Source organism: Heterocephalus glaber, unplaced genomic scaffold (assembly GCF_053883595.1).
Source record: "Heterocephalus glaber isolate CG9 unplaced genomic scaffold, H.glaber_assembly_v1.0 deba00001461, whole genome shotgun sequence".
Classification (NCBI taxonomy): domain Eukaryota; kingdom Metazoa; phylum Chordata; class Mammalia; order Rodentia; family Bathyergidae; genus Heterocephalus; species Heterocephalus glaber.
Window position 1 is genome coordinate 41,451,007 of NW_028258308.1, and position 15,148 is coordinate 41,466,154.

General features: G+C 35.6%; 1 protein-coding gene across 6 annotated transcripts in view; it reads left to right on the top strand.

Annotated features, from left to right (window-relative positions):
- The window catches only part of LOC101724467 (disintegrin and metalloproteinase domain-containing protein 5), a 118,938-nt gene that overhangs the window by 92,821 nt on the left and 10,969 nt on the right, over positions 1–15,148 (top strand). For all 6 annotated transcript variants that reach the window (XR_002386393.2, XM_013076036.3, XM_087217350.1 and 3 more), the window contains 2 exons: positions 9,412–9,571; positions 11,158–11,208. Coding sequence is in view for 5 of the 6 variants with exons in the window: in XM_013076036.3 (XP_012931490.1) it covers positions 9,412–9,571; positions 11,158–11,208 (211 nt within the window). In the remaining variant the exon portion in view is untranslated. Of the gene's footprint in view, positions 1–9,411; positions 9,572–11,157; positions 11,209–15,148 lie in introns of those variants that run through there.

Here is a 15,148-nt window from a genome sequence, read left to right on the forward strand (position 1 = left end):
TATCCTAGACATGTGATATTCTGTTACCATGTGTGCTTTCATATCCTCTTCTCCATGGTGCCCAATTCTAAATATTTTTTTTGTATATGGTGTGGTGTTCCTTCTGTCACTAAAATAATATAGTCATTTAGTCTTGTTTGGTGGTGTTTGAGTTGTAATAGTGTTAACAGTATAATTGTTCCCAATTTCATCACCTGAGCTCTTAATGATCACAGTTACAATATTCCCAATAATGAAAAATTAAGCTATCTCTAACACAGTACAAAGTGCAATAGTTATTCCAGAGATTAAGTCAAAGATGTACTTTTAACATTCATGATTTCAAGATCCTTACATTGATCACTTAAGTCACATTACTCAAAGTGAAGCACAGATCATGGGTTCCAACAACTGAAGTGACTATGGATGGTGGAGAATCTGTGCTATATTCATTTGATGCTAAAATTGTTTTGCTTTTAATCACTGTATTTTTATTTTCCATATGAATTTTGTTCTTTCCCCCCACTGTAAAGAGCCAGGTATTTCCTATCCTAGTGAGGGATTTGCCAGTATGTTGAGATTTTTCAGTGCTACAACTAGAACAGTCCTAGGAAAACCTACGTGTATGTGACTGGTACCCTCTGGGTCCAGATGGCAGTAGGGAAGAAAACCTAATCCAACTTTCACTAGCCAGCCTCCATTTACTCTGCTCCAGATCCCATTTCTGGGGCTAGCAGGTATAACTTTAGAGCCCTCTGCTGGTGTGACAAATGGCTGCATGTTTTGCACTCATGGTCACTTAACTGGCTGGGGGCAGGACCTAGGCAAGGAAACCCTCCACATTTGTTGTGCCAAGGACTTACCATGGAAGAAGTCTTTAAGATCATAATGCATTTTTCAGCATTAAGAGGCAAAAAGAATCCAAAGGAGCCCAGGTTTTTTTTATTATCCTTATTCTACTGATTTTGAATACCACTGATTTATGTTGAGAATAAGCCTGGAAAACCATCAAATTATGATTATATGATGATCTTATTTGTAGTTAAATACACTATCAACTTTTCTACTATTCCATGGATATTTTCTCTTTAAACTCTTTTTAACATTAAGTTATTGGTACATTTTAGGTATACAATATGATGACATTCATCATCAGGAATTTGTAGCTTTACATAATATATCTTGGTTCTTATTTTTTCCCCATTCCCCTGCCCTCCCTTCAACCCCTCCCTCCCTCTGCATTTACAAAGACTTTGTTTCCTGTTTTTTCCTTTTCCCATATTTATTCCTTTCCCTTCCTTCCTTGCCTCTACCCCTCCCACTTCCTCTTCCCATTTGGACCTTTTCTTCCTATTTTAAATTATCTATTATACAAGAAAAGGTCCATGGATATTTTCAAAGAATGTTTTATAAAATTAAGTTTATTGGTACATTATAGGTATACAATACAGTTACATTCATCATTAGAATCTTGTACCTTTACATGATGTATCTTGGTTCTTATTTTTTTCCCCATTCCCCTGCCCTCCCTTCACCCCCTCCTCCCTTCCCTATTTACAAAGACTTTGTATCCATTTGTTTCCTTTTCTCATATTTTTTCTTTTCCCTTTTCTTTCCCTACCCCTCCTACTTCCCCTACTCCTTACAACTTTTCTTCCTATTTCACAATATCAATTATACATTTTGATCCTTATTTACACTTTCAGTTTTTCATATGAGAGAAACTATTTGGTATTTACACGTGTGTATTCTATTTATTTCACTTAAGAGTATGGCCTCAATGTGCATCCATTTAGCTGTAAATGTCTCTAGTTTCTTGTTCTGTATGGCAGAGTAATACTCCATTTTATAGAAAAACCATATCTTCTTTATCCAATCTCCAGTTGATGGGCATTTGGGCTGTTTCCAAGTATTAGCTATTACAAATTGTGCTGCTATAAAAATGAGGGAGCATATGTCACTGTGGTATGATTCTTTTAATTCTTTGGGGAAGATACCCAGCAGGGGAATAGTTGGGTCAAATGGGACTTTCAGTCCTAGTTCTTTGAGGTATCTCCATACTGTTTTCCACAGTGGCTGCACCAGTCTATACTCCCACCAGCAGTGGAATAGAGTTCCTCTTTCCCCAAGCCCTGCCAGCATTTGTTATTGGTTGATTTCATGATAGCAGCCATTCTTTCTGGAGTGAGGTGGAATCTCAGTGTTTTTTTCATTTTCATTTCTCAAATGACCAGTGATGTTGAACATTTTTTCATATGTTTATTTGTTATGTCTATTTCTTTGAGAAATGTCAGTTCATTTCATATGCCAAATTTTGGATTGGGTCTTTAAATTTGGGAGGTCTGATTTTTTTTAAGTTCTTCATAGATTCTAGATAGTAGACCATTGTTTGAGGGACTGCTGGTGAAAATTTTTTCCCACAGTGTGGTTTATCATTTCACACTGTTGGTGGTTTCCCTTGGTGTCCAGAAGCTTTTTAATAAGAAAAGATCTCACTTGTTGATTGACTGTGCTAGTTCACGGGGAACTGAGGTTTTGTTCACAAAATCTTTTCCTACACCGATGTCTTCAAGAGTTCTACCTCACCTCTGTTCCAGCCAGTTCAGTGTTCCTGTTTTAATGTTTAGCTCTTTAATCCATTTCAATTTTAGTTTAGTGCATGGTGAGAGATATAGGTCTAGTTTTAATCTTTGGCCAGTTGAAACCCAATTTTTCCAGCACCATTTATTAAAGAGGCTATCTTTCCTCCAGTGGGGGTGTTTGGCTTCTTTGTCAAAGAGCAGGGGGCTGAGTGTGTCTGGCATTGTTTCTGCATCTTCTAATCTGTTCCACTGGTCCTCTGGTCTGTTTCTTTGCCAGTACCATGGTGTTTTTATCACAGTAGCTTTGTAGTATAGTTCCAAGTTGGGGATTGTGATACCCCCTGCCATGTCTCTGTTGCCTAGAATTGCTTTTGCCAATCTAGGTCTCCTCTGGTTCCAAATGAATTTTTGGATTGTTTTCTCAAGGTCTGTGAAGTGTGCTGCTGGGATCTCAGTTGGAATTGCTTTGAATCTATACAGCAGTTTTGGAAGTATGGCCATTTTCACTATGTTGATTCTTCCTACCCAGGAGCAAGGGATGTCTTTCCATTTTCTGATATAATCTTCAATCTCTCTTTTCAGAGTGCTCTAGTTTTCAGAGAAAAGGTCTTTGATTTCTTTTGTTAGGTTAATTCCTAGGTATTTCCGTTTTTTGGATGCTACTGGGAGAGGAATTGTTTGCCCTATTTCTGTCTCAGTGAGTCTGTTGTTCATGTACAGGAAAGCTATTGATTTTTGTGTGTTGACCTTGTATCCAGCTACTTTATTGAATTTGCTTATTAAGTCTAGAAGACTTTTGGTGGAGTTGTTGAGGTCTTCTATATAGAGTATCATGTCATCTGCAAAAAATGGCAATTTGACTTCTCCACTTCCTGTCTTTATTCCTTTTATTTCTTTCTCTTGTCTAATTACTGTGGCTAATGTTTCCAAAACTATATTGAACAGGAGTGGTAATAGTGAACATCCTTGTCTTGTTCCTGATTTTCATGTGAAAGATTTCAGTTTTTGACCATTTAGTATGATATTGGCTGTTGGTTTGCATAGACGGCTTTTATCAGTTTGAGGTAGAGACCATCTACTCCAATTTTTTGTAGGGTTTTAATCATAAATGCATGTTGGATTTTGTCAAATGCTTTATCTGCGTCTATGGAGATGATCATATGGTTTTTGTCTTGGCTCTATTGATATATTGTATTACATTGATTGATTTGTGTATGTTAAACCATCCCTGCATCCCTGGGATGAATCCCACTTGATCAGGGTGTATGATCTTCTGGATGATCTTCTTCATTATCTTTGGCAGTATCTTATTATGGATATTTACATCTATGTTCATTAGTGAGATTGGCCTATATTACTCCTTTTGGGGTGGGTCTTTCTCTCCTTTGAGGATCAATGTGAAGCTTACTTCCAGGAATGAATTTGGGAGTATTGCTTCCCTTTCCATTTCATTGAAGAGTTTAAACAATAGTGGCAGTAGTTCTTCTCCAAATGTCTTGTAGAATTCAGCAGTAAAACCATCAGGGCCCGGGATTTTCTTAGTTGATAAGTTTTAATTATGTTTTCAATTTCATTGGTTGATATTGGGTTGTTCAGAATTTTTAGGTCTTCTTCATTCAACTTTGGTAATTCATATGTATCTAGGAATCTGTTGATTTCCTCTGTGTTTTCCATCTTATTGGTATAGAAGTTCTGGTAGTAGGTATGGATGATCATCTGGATTTCTGCTGGGTCTATTGTAATTTCCCCCTTTTCAATCCTAATTAGATGGATTTGGGCCTTTTCTTTCCTTTGTCTGATAAGGTTCACTAAGGTTTTGTCAATTTTGTTGATTCTTTTGAAGAACCAACTCTTGGTTTCACTGATTTTTTTGTATTGTTCTCTTAGTTCCCATTGCATTGATTTCTCCTCTGATATTTATAATTTTGTCCCTTGTATGAGCTTTGGGTTCAACCTGCTCTTCTTTTTCTAGAAGCTTGAGGTTCAGCATCAGGTTGTTTAATTGGGCTCATTCTGTTTTCCTAATATGCATATTCACTGTTATGAATTTCCTTCATAAGTCTGCTTTCATTGTGTTGCATAAATTCCGATATGTTGTATTGTCATTGTCATTCAATTGAAAGAACTGTCTGATTTCTTCTTTAATTTCCTCTGTCACCCATTGGTTATTCAGAGGTGTGTTATTCAATTTCCACGTGTTTATGAAATTTTTCCAGTTTCTTTTGCTATGAATCTCCAATTTCATCACACTATGGTCTGATAATATACAGGGGATAACTTCAATTCCTTTGCACTTACTTAAACCTGTTCTATGTGTGAGTTTGTGGTCTATTTTGGAGAATGACCCTTGTGGAGCTGAGAAGAATGTATATTCTGATTTTGTGGTGCGGAACACTCCGTAAACATCTGTTAAATTCATTTGTTCAAGAGTTTGATTGAGTTCTAGTATTTCATTACTTATTTTTTGTCTAGTTGATCTATCAATTTGTGATAGTGGGGTGTTGAGGTCCCCCACTACAATTACATTAGTGCCTATATGACTTTTCGTGTTCGTTAGTATTTGTTTTATATAGTTGGGTGCACTAGTGTTTGGTGCATAGGTATTTATGATTGTCATCTCTTCCTCTTGGATTGTTCCCTTTACAAGGATATAGTGTCCTTCTTTGTCTCTTTTAATCAGTGTTGGTTTGAAATCTACTTGATCTGCCAAGAGGATAGCTACTCCTGCTTTTTCTTTGGTTCCCGTTGCATGGAGTATTGTTTTCCACCCTTTAACTTTCAGTTTATGAGTTTCTTTTTGAATTAAGTGTGTTTCTTGTATGCAGCTTATTGTTGGATTTTGCTTCTTGACCCATTCTGCCAGTCTATTTCTTTTGATTGGTGAGTTGATACCATTAACATTTATGGTTATAGCTGAAACATACTGAGTTATCATTGTCATGACTTATTCTTTTTGCTGAGTTCTCCCTTTTACATTTCATTTCTTGTCATGCCAGATGGGTTCATTCTGCTTTACTTCCTGGGGTTGCAATCCTCATTGTGTGTTCCTAGGATATTGCCTAAAATTTTTTGGAGTGCTGGTTTGCTATTCACGAAGTTCCTAAGGTGCTCTTTGTCATGAAAATATCTCATTTCTCCATCAGTTTTGAAATATAGTTTTGCAGGGTACATCAATCTGGGTTAGAGGCTGTTTTCTTTTAGGGCTTGGAATATGTCACTCCAAGCTCTTCTTGCCTTGATGGTTTGTGTTGAGAAGTGTGCTGTGATTCTGATGGGCTTTCCTTTGTATGTGATTTGTTTCTTTTCTCTAACTGGCTGCAGAACTTTGTTCTGTTGGGATTCTGGAATCTTAACAATTATATGCCTATGTGTAGATTTTTTTTGATGAAGGCTATTTGGAGTCCTACATGCCTCATTTATCTGTATGTCTAGTTCTTTTCCCCTGCTTGGGAAGTTTTCTGCTATCACTTCTCTGAACAGTTTTTTGTGTTGTCTGCACTCTCTCTTGCTTCTTCATTGACTCCAATCAGTCTTATGTTATTCTTCTTTGCATCATTTAGCAGCTGCTGGATTGATTACTCATGTTCCCTTACAATTTTGAAGCAGTTTTCCTTTTCCTGGTCACAGAGTGCAATCTTATCTTCTATATCTGAAATTCTGTCCTCACATTGGCTCATTCTGCTGTGTCAACTTTCAATGGAGTTTTTGATCTCCCGGAAATCTATTTGGATCTGTTTTATGGATTCCATTTGTTTCCTGTGTTGGGATTCCATCATGTTCCTCAGGTCCTCTCTAGATTTATTAATCATGTCTTGCCCTATGATCACAATCTCTGCTGTTTTCTGAGAAATTATTTCTGATTTCATTTTTTCCAGATTGTCTTTTGTTGCCAGTTCAGGGGGTCCAGGTGGTTGAGTATCAGAGTGTTCCATCTCATTTCCCTTTGGGGTTGCTGTAGGTGATCTGGAAGTCTGGTGTTGAGACTTATTTATGTGTCTTCTCATTTCAACCCGAGTGGGGGTGGTGGTGCTGTTAGCGCCCACTTGGCTCACCTCTTCTGAGCTGGGAGTGGTGTGTCGTTGGCTTGGAAGCCCCTTCTTCTTGGCTGGGATTGGCAGGATGGACAACAGCCTGGAAGCCCCTTCCTCTAAGCCAGGAGTGGTGGGATGGTGGCTCAGAAGTGCCTTTCTCTGGACCATGAGCAGCGGGATGGACTGTGGCCTAGAAGCTCCTTCCTCTGGGCCAGGAGCAGTGGGACAGTGGCTCAGATGCCCCTTCCTCTCTGCTGGGAGCGGCAGGACCTTTCCCAGCCAGGGCGCTATCTATCAGCAGAGGTATGGTAGAGGTCCCACCCCTGCAGGCAATCGAGATCTCTCCTTTTATGGTCACTGACTGCCATCCTGTCTTCTATATCTGATATTCTGTCTTCAGATTGGCTCAGTCTGCTGTATGTACTTTTAATAGAGTTTTTAATCTTCTGGATATTTGTTTGAATCTGTTTCATGGATTCCATTTCTTTCCTACACTGAGTATTCATGGCTTCCATCATGGTCCTCAACTCATCTATATTTTTATCTGTTTCTGTTCTAGAGTCTCTAATAATGTCTTTCATTCTGCTCACCATCTCCGTAGTTACCTGGGTAATTATTTCTGTTTTGAATTTTCCTAGAGCCTCATTCATCTGTTTTGTTACTTCCTGTGCTATCAGTTCAGGGTGTGCAGGTGGTTCATTTTCAGACTTTTCCAACTCGTTCCCCCCAGAATTTGCCTTTGGTGAGCTGGAAGTCTGGGATTGTGCCTTGCTTAAATGTCTTCTCATTTCTATTTTTGTTGTTGGTACTGTCCTTGATTTAATTCCTGGGTTGATACTTCAATATTGCTTATTATAAGTATCTTTGTGGCTTGTATTTAGAACCTTTATGGAATAATTTCTTCTCCCACAGCCCCAGTTCCTAACACTATCTCACTGGGGATTGAGACTTCAAGATATGAGTTCAGGAAGTGACAGTTTTATCCACAACATTACACCTTGTGAACCCCAAAATTCCTTTACTTCTTACATGCAAAGTGAGTTTCTATCCCAACATCTCTCCAAATCTTCATTCATTCCAGGCAATTCAAAGTCCAAAGTCTTTGAATATTGTCTAAATCAGGCATAAGTTAGATTTGAAGTATGATTCTGTGTGATATAAAAATTCCCCAAAGCTGTGAATCTGTGAAATGAAAAAGTCATTCTGAGGTACAATGGAGAGATAGACCTAGGATAGTTATCACCAAAATGAAAAATTGTTAAAAAAATGGTAGGGTTCCATGTCCCAAACAAATCCCAAACCTAGGAAGTAAAGAGAAAAATAAAGCAGATGTTTTGGAGAAGGGGAAAAGAGATCAAGGAAAGAGAAGTGGAGGGGAAAGGGTATGAAAAATGATCAACATATGTTCTATATGTACCTTTTTGCCAAAGTGAACATAACTATCACGTAATGCAAACACGTGCCAATAAAAAAGAAACAAAATGAGCAAGGCATATTCCATTAAATCTTAAAACTTGAGAATAATAATAGTTGGCTTTACATTTTTCTCCCAGGCCCAATAGGATGGTAGTGTTAGCCCCAGATCACAGGCCATGAGCTCTCCCTTTTTGTTCTAGGGAGCTGCCCTATACATGCTATCTTTGTAATGGTCTGACTTATGGTGCACTGGGCTGCTGCATCTAGGGCCACAGAAATTGAAGACAGTTCCCCACCCTCTGAAACCAAGAAGGGGCAGACATGCCTCCTTAGCTTGTAGGGGTGATGGGAGCTCCAGTGATTAGGGAGGTACCTTCCAGGCCATTCTTCTTTCTTAAAAGATAAAACATTTTTGTAACCAGATAGCTCTATTATCTCATTCTGAACCTTTTGATCCAAATTGACATGTCTCTGCTGGTAAAATCTCATCTTTTCTTGTTAATCCTGTATTCCTGGCTCCTGCTGAGATAACTGATTTAACACATGGTTCATACCTATAATATCTTCATCAAATGATTTTGTAGACCATACTTGGTTTTCACTACAGAATATATTTCCTTCCTTTTTGAAGTATGGATAGGTTGAAAATTTCTGCTTGGCAATTATTTTTTTAATACATCTCTTCCTTCTGGCATTTTACCACAAGCAATCTGGAGGACATGGGCATGACTTCAACATTTTGCTTAGAAATCTCAGCTACTTGCCCAATTTCAGGGCTTGCAAGTTCCATCCTCCACAAACATTAGAGTACAATTTAGGCAATTTTTTTCTAGTTTGTCATAGACATAATCATTTATTCCTTGTTGAATAATATGCTTTTTTCTATCTGAGACCAGAAGCACCTCTAATATTCATATTCTACCAACATTCTACTCATGATTCTTTATGTATTCTCTGAGAAGATGTAAACTTTCTTTCCATCCCTTCTCTTCTCTCTCAGCCCTCACAGGAGCCTCTTTTAGTGCCTATATTGCTACCAACAGTCCCTTCATGGTAACATAGGCTTTTCCACATGCACCTTATAACTACTCCAGCCTTTACCCATTAACCAGTTCAAAGCCACTTCCACAGGGTGGGTTGACAAGCTGGACAAAGATTAAATAAATGTTTGCAGGTTATACAGTCTAATGAGTTGTCACATATTGGAAGGTCAGAAACTCAAAAACATCAGTAAAATATGAGTATAGCATATTTATATACATTAGTTTAAGGGTTTTTAAAAGTATATTTATAATATACTCATCACATATGAGATGTTTAACGTTTGGGAATGATGTTGGTAATGCTATCCTCTCTACTTTTTCATTTGGCTAATTACATCTCTAAAATAATTTCTATTCCAGGTAAAAATGCCTTGAGGGCAGGATATGCTACTTCCTCAAAACACAGGTTTCAACTCATTTTCTACATTGCTATACCTGTGATGATGATTGCTGCTGCTATTTTAATAAAGCAGAATACACTAAGAGAGCTGTACTGCAGAGGTGGAAAAGAACATGAGAGGTATGTATATTTGTGTGTGCATATTACTCATTAATACTGAATAAGTAAAAACAACAGTATGTAGTTTTTATTAGGAATAGCTAAGATTATAGGTAAGGCAGTATTAGAAGAGTCATAAAGATACATTGCAAGCTGGTTTGATGTTCACTATGTTTTTCAGTCTTACTCATTACTAAACTGCTTAGTTTACCACCAGAAACCCTATAGGAGGCATCCTATCTGCCCAGGAGATTTATTTAGCCTCTTAAGTCATTCATTTTTGTCATTCAGCCTCTCAAAATAGCCATGTTGCCCACAGGCTTTAATAAGAGTAGGTGACACTGAAAATCGAGGAAATTTACAAAAAAATGAATGTATTACACATTCTCAAGTCAGTGGTAAATATTTTTATTAGAATATCTGTTTCAATTAAAGACAATATTTTTGAATCTTCTTCCACACTATTGTTCTAAATATCAAAGTTGTTCATTAGGAAAGTAATTACTTAGCTAGAAAATGCATGTAGAGTTACTAATATCAGGTTAAGAGATAGAAGGCAGCATTGTATATTACTAAGAAAATTAAACATTTTATAAAGTTCATTTGCCTAATTTACAGTATTCTGCCATGGAAGTATTTACCTCTCGTTTTACCTTCCAGAAATTAATAAAATAGAAAACATGAGTATGTTTTATAATAGGGAGAAAGAAATATTTAGAAAATCTATAGAAAATTTAACTGAAGCTTTTTTCTAAAGAATAACTATGAAATTATTTAATAAATAAAGTAAAATAACTAAGGTAGAGAGTACCTAGAACTAGAAATGCTTATAATTTGGTCTACAAGATAGTCTTCAGCTAGTAGAAATGTACAACTTCTTTTCTCTTTTAAGCACTGTTAGTGCTCAAATTAAACATGAGCTCACAGAAATGATTAAATCCATAGAATGGCTTTAAAAATTCTTAAAATAATATTGTTTAACATTTATTGCATTTTTATTGTAGGCTTCCTAAATTTAAAAAATTTTTATTTTTGTTATTTTTTTTTTTGAGACAAGGTCTTTCTGTGCAGTTTAGGCAGGTCTTGAACATACTGCGTAGCCCAGCCTGGCCTCAAACTCATGCCAATCCTCCTGCCTCAGCCTCCCAAGTGCTGGGATTACAGGTGTGCATCACCATGACTAGAAGCTACCTAAATTTTAAATTGAATAATGTTTTAACTGAACATAAACACATAAAAATGAACATATTTATGGAATACAATGTAATATTTTTACAGATTTTTATTGAAGTGCAACTTTATTGTTTTGGCTTACTTTGACCTGACTTAGAGATATCACAGAATAAGGGAAACTGCCTATAAATAGATATGTTTATGTCATAAATACTGAATGAGTATAAAATGAATGTAAGAAGAATCAACAAAGCAGGGTAATTTTGGCATTTTATCTAATATTGAAATAGTACTTATTTTGTTTTGATTTATCTTGAAAGAAGACATTTTATTTAAGTAATGCTGTTAACTTGAAGAACAGTTTGCAAATAGTCCTCTAACTTCTGAGATTTAAGATTTTCTCAACTTTAAAACAGAGTTTATCAATTTTATAGTTCTGTGTCAGAAGACAGAAGCAGTAGCATCATATCATCTTCCATTGAAAGGTGAGTGTAGAATATATAATTATAGAAGGATGTTTGTACCACCATCCTAATATCTATGAATATATAAATTTTGTACTTTATTTTTAGCATCAGGAAGGACAATTTATATTTTGATGACATTTTACTATCACATATAAAATTACATACTCAGGGATTTCATATGCACTTGCAGTTATGCTATTATTTCAAAAATTGCTGTTATTAATATAGAGTCTTGAGATTCATTCATTTTACTGTCTTCTATCATCTCAGTAAATTTAGAGCTCAGATTATGGAAGAATCAAATGATTAAATCAAAGTAATTTTATTTTTATAAAATTAGATATCCCCCTCTGTATATAGCACATATAATTTCCCTTATGAAAAGATGGATAGATTATAAAAGGAATTGATATTTTATATAGCAGTCAAGATTTTTTCAAGTTCTTTTTGCATCACTGCAGTATAAAGTTATGGACTATGTGGCATCATATAGCAAATATTGTATTGAGACAAATGGCTGAACTGAGAATTATAAGAGAGGCACTATCAAGTATAGACTGTTATCTTAATTCTCTTGCTAAGGCAGACATTTTAGAATCTACAAAAAGTAGGTCTATCTCTGCTTTTTAGAATAAAACTACATTTTGATCCTAAAATTTTAATCATAAGGAGATGCGTATTATGGAGCAGACAGTAATGAAAAGTGTATTTATTACTCCTACCCAAAAGCAGTAATTACACTCAAAGTTAGTATGTAGAAAAAAGAATAAAGAAACAAATGAAAAGAAAAATGAATAGGAAAAATAACTCAGAAATAAGCAAAGACAGAGTCGAGTCTTTGGACATACTCATAAAATTTATAAAAATAACTAAACAGTTCAAAATAAAAAGAGATGGTAAAATTATTACCATCAGCTCATAAAATTTAATCTCTAAAATGTTCTGGACATTAGAACAATTTAGAGGCCAATACATTTAAATATAAAATACAATGTATTATCTCCCTTCCATGGCACATCTTTCTTTGTTGCCAAAATGAAATAATGGAAAAAAAAGAAGATATAAATAAGCTTATATCCACTTAAGATCTGGAAGTTGTGATTTAAAGTTGCTACTGAATCATGTTGTTTTCCAGGCATACTTCACAAACACAAAACCTAAGCCAAATTCAGTTAACACTCCCTCGGTCACATAAACATGTATTTATTTGGGGAAATAAGATACAATACCAAACTTAGAATCAATTAAAGAGTGTATGCAATATACTGCTCTACTCTAATGTGACATACTGCAAAGCCATGCAGCAAAAAACACGCATAAATAATTGTATACTAGGATATAAAAAAAGAATGGGGAAAAATAACTCAATCCATTACATCCCCCAAATACTTAAGTAAGAAATAATACAAATACTATACACTCTTAAGCAGAAAATGAAAAAAAAGGCATTTTCAAAGTTTCTTCAAGTGTCTAGCCTAATTTAGTTACTAAAATTTAAGAGAACTACCAGAAAGTAGAAGTATAGATTGATTTCTGATTAGAGATGCAACAATTCTAGACACAACATCTCTTTAAAAATCCAGTTAATATTATGAAGACTAACACATCCAATAATACTCATTCTGGCTCTTTTCACAAGGGTAATTTAGCAATGGCAAGTTGATTTAAAATAAGAATTACCTTATTAAAAGTAAAATAAAAAAACCGAACAGTTTTATACATGAAGAAAAAGTAATCTTCCATTATAAAAATTCTCAGTTAACCAGAGACTAAAAAGAGACTTGACAGCTGAGGATACATCGTAATGTTTTGTTTGACAGAAATTCCCATACCTGAAGCAATATGTGAGCTAAAGTATTGTTATGATGGAGAATAATACCGTTTGCCCTTTTCTCAGTCTGTTTTCTCTGCATATTATTTCTTAAATGTTTTAACAGTTCTAATAATACTCAGAGTACACCAAGTGCCCTGGGTGTAAGCTCAGCTCACATAATTCTATTAAGGTAAAAAAAAACCCCCACCACAATTAACATCACCAAGATGCTACATCTTACTCTTTTTTTTTGGTACCGGGGATCGAACTAGGGCCCTTGCGCTTGCGCAGCAGGTGGCGAAACCACTGAGCTAAATCCCCGGCCCAAGATGCTACATCTTGATTGGCATGTTTTTGTTTTTGTTTTTGCATGAGGAGGACTTGGTGATTTCCACCGAGAACTCTGAGCCTTAGTCTCAGAATCATAACCATAGACCCAAGTTTCATCTCCTCTGATGGCGTTTCTCAAAGAAGTGGGATCTGCAGTGGCAGGATCTCACAAGTCTAATGAAACACATTGTACATGATCCACAATTCAAGGCACACTTTAAAATACACCTTCTCTCAGTTGTGACTTACAACTGATTGCACCAAACAAGCTGAAACTTGTCACACATTGTTACAAAGGTTCCTGTCTCCACTTGAAGATTCCTGCCCTTTCCTTGGATGGCTCTCAGCAGTTTTGTTCACTGAATGTTTTCATCACACTTCCTATAATTGTTCATACTAGCGATTAATGACATTATTGAATTTTGATTTATCTGCTATCACCTCTCCACTTTCTTTATTAGTGTATGTTTTCAGTGCATATAGTGATACTCATTTTGGGAAACCGATGCATGCATATAACATATATTAATCTTTTTCAGTCTCTACTCCCCTTTCCCTTCTTCCTCCCACTGGTCTCCTCCCCCAACTCCAAAATTTCTACCTTCTTGTTCCCTACCATCTCAATCTTACCTATTTATGTATTTATTTATGTATTTGTTTATTTACTTATTTTAGATTAAGTGCTTCTTATATAGGAATAACCATGTGATATTCAACTTTCGGTGTCTGACTCACTTTACTTAGCATTATGGTCCAAAAATTCCATCTGTTTTCATTTTCCATCTGATTTTATTTTTCTTTATGGCTGAATCATATCCCATTGGGAATGTGTCCTTTATCCATTGGGCTGGAGACAGGTACCTATGCTATTTCCAGAATTTAGCTACTGGGAATTGTGCTGCTATAAACAAGGGTATGCATTTACCACTACAGTATGTCTTTCCAGGAGAGATGTAGCTCCACTTTCATTTCTTACTTTATTTAGTGGAATCTTCTTTTTCATTAGTGTAGCTAGGGACTTCCTAAGTTGGTTTATTTTTCATAGAAGCGGTTCTTGGCACTTTTTTGGTATGGATTTTCTGTTCTCTCTTTGAGTTAATTATGTTGTGACTTGTACTATTTCCTTTTTTTCTCTGTTCAGTTTGTGTTTAGTTTGTTCTTTTTCTACCTCAGGTTTTATTTGGGAATCTTTTTTTTTATTGTATGCATTTATTGCTATAAACTTCTCTCTTCAAAGTTTTTGCACATTCCATAGGTTTTGATACGTGTTTCCAATATTATGACCTCAAGATATTTTAATTGTCCCTTTTGATTTATTCTTTAACCTATTGTTTATTCAGAAGTATGTTGTGAATTCCTATTTATTTGTACGTTTTCTGAGATTCCTTATGTTACTGATTTCTAATTTCATTTTACTTTGTGGCTAGAAACAATATGTGATATGATTTCAATATTGTTGCATTTGTTAAGACTTGTTTTGTAGTCTCAAATAAGATCTATCCTGGGTAATGTTCAATGAGTATATTTTATTGTTCTTGTATGGAAAGTTCTACATATGTCCATTTGGCCTGCTTGGTCTAAAATGGGATTCAAGTCCAGGATTTCCTCATTAACTTTCTGTCCGATTGACCTAACTCTTTTTGAAAATGCAGTATTGAGGTCTCCTATTATCACTGTATTGCTATGTATTTTCTCCTTTATGTCCATGCATATTTATTTTATACATTTAGGTGCTCAAATGGAGGAAGTATCTGTATTTATATCTATATCTATGCCATCTATATTGATATTTAATCTCTACCTATATCAATTATT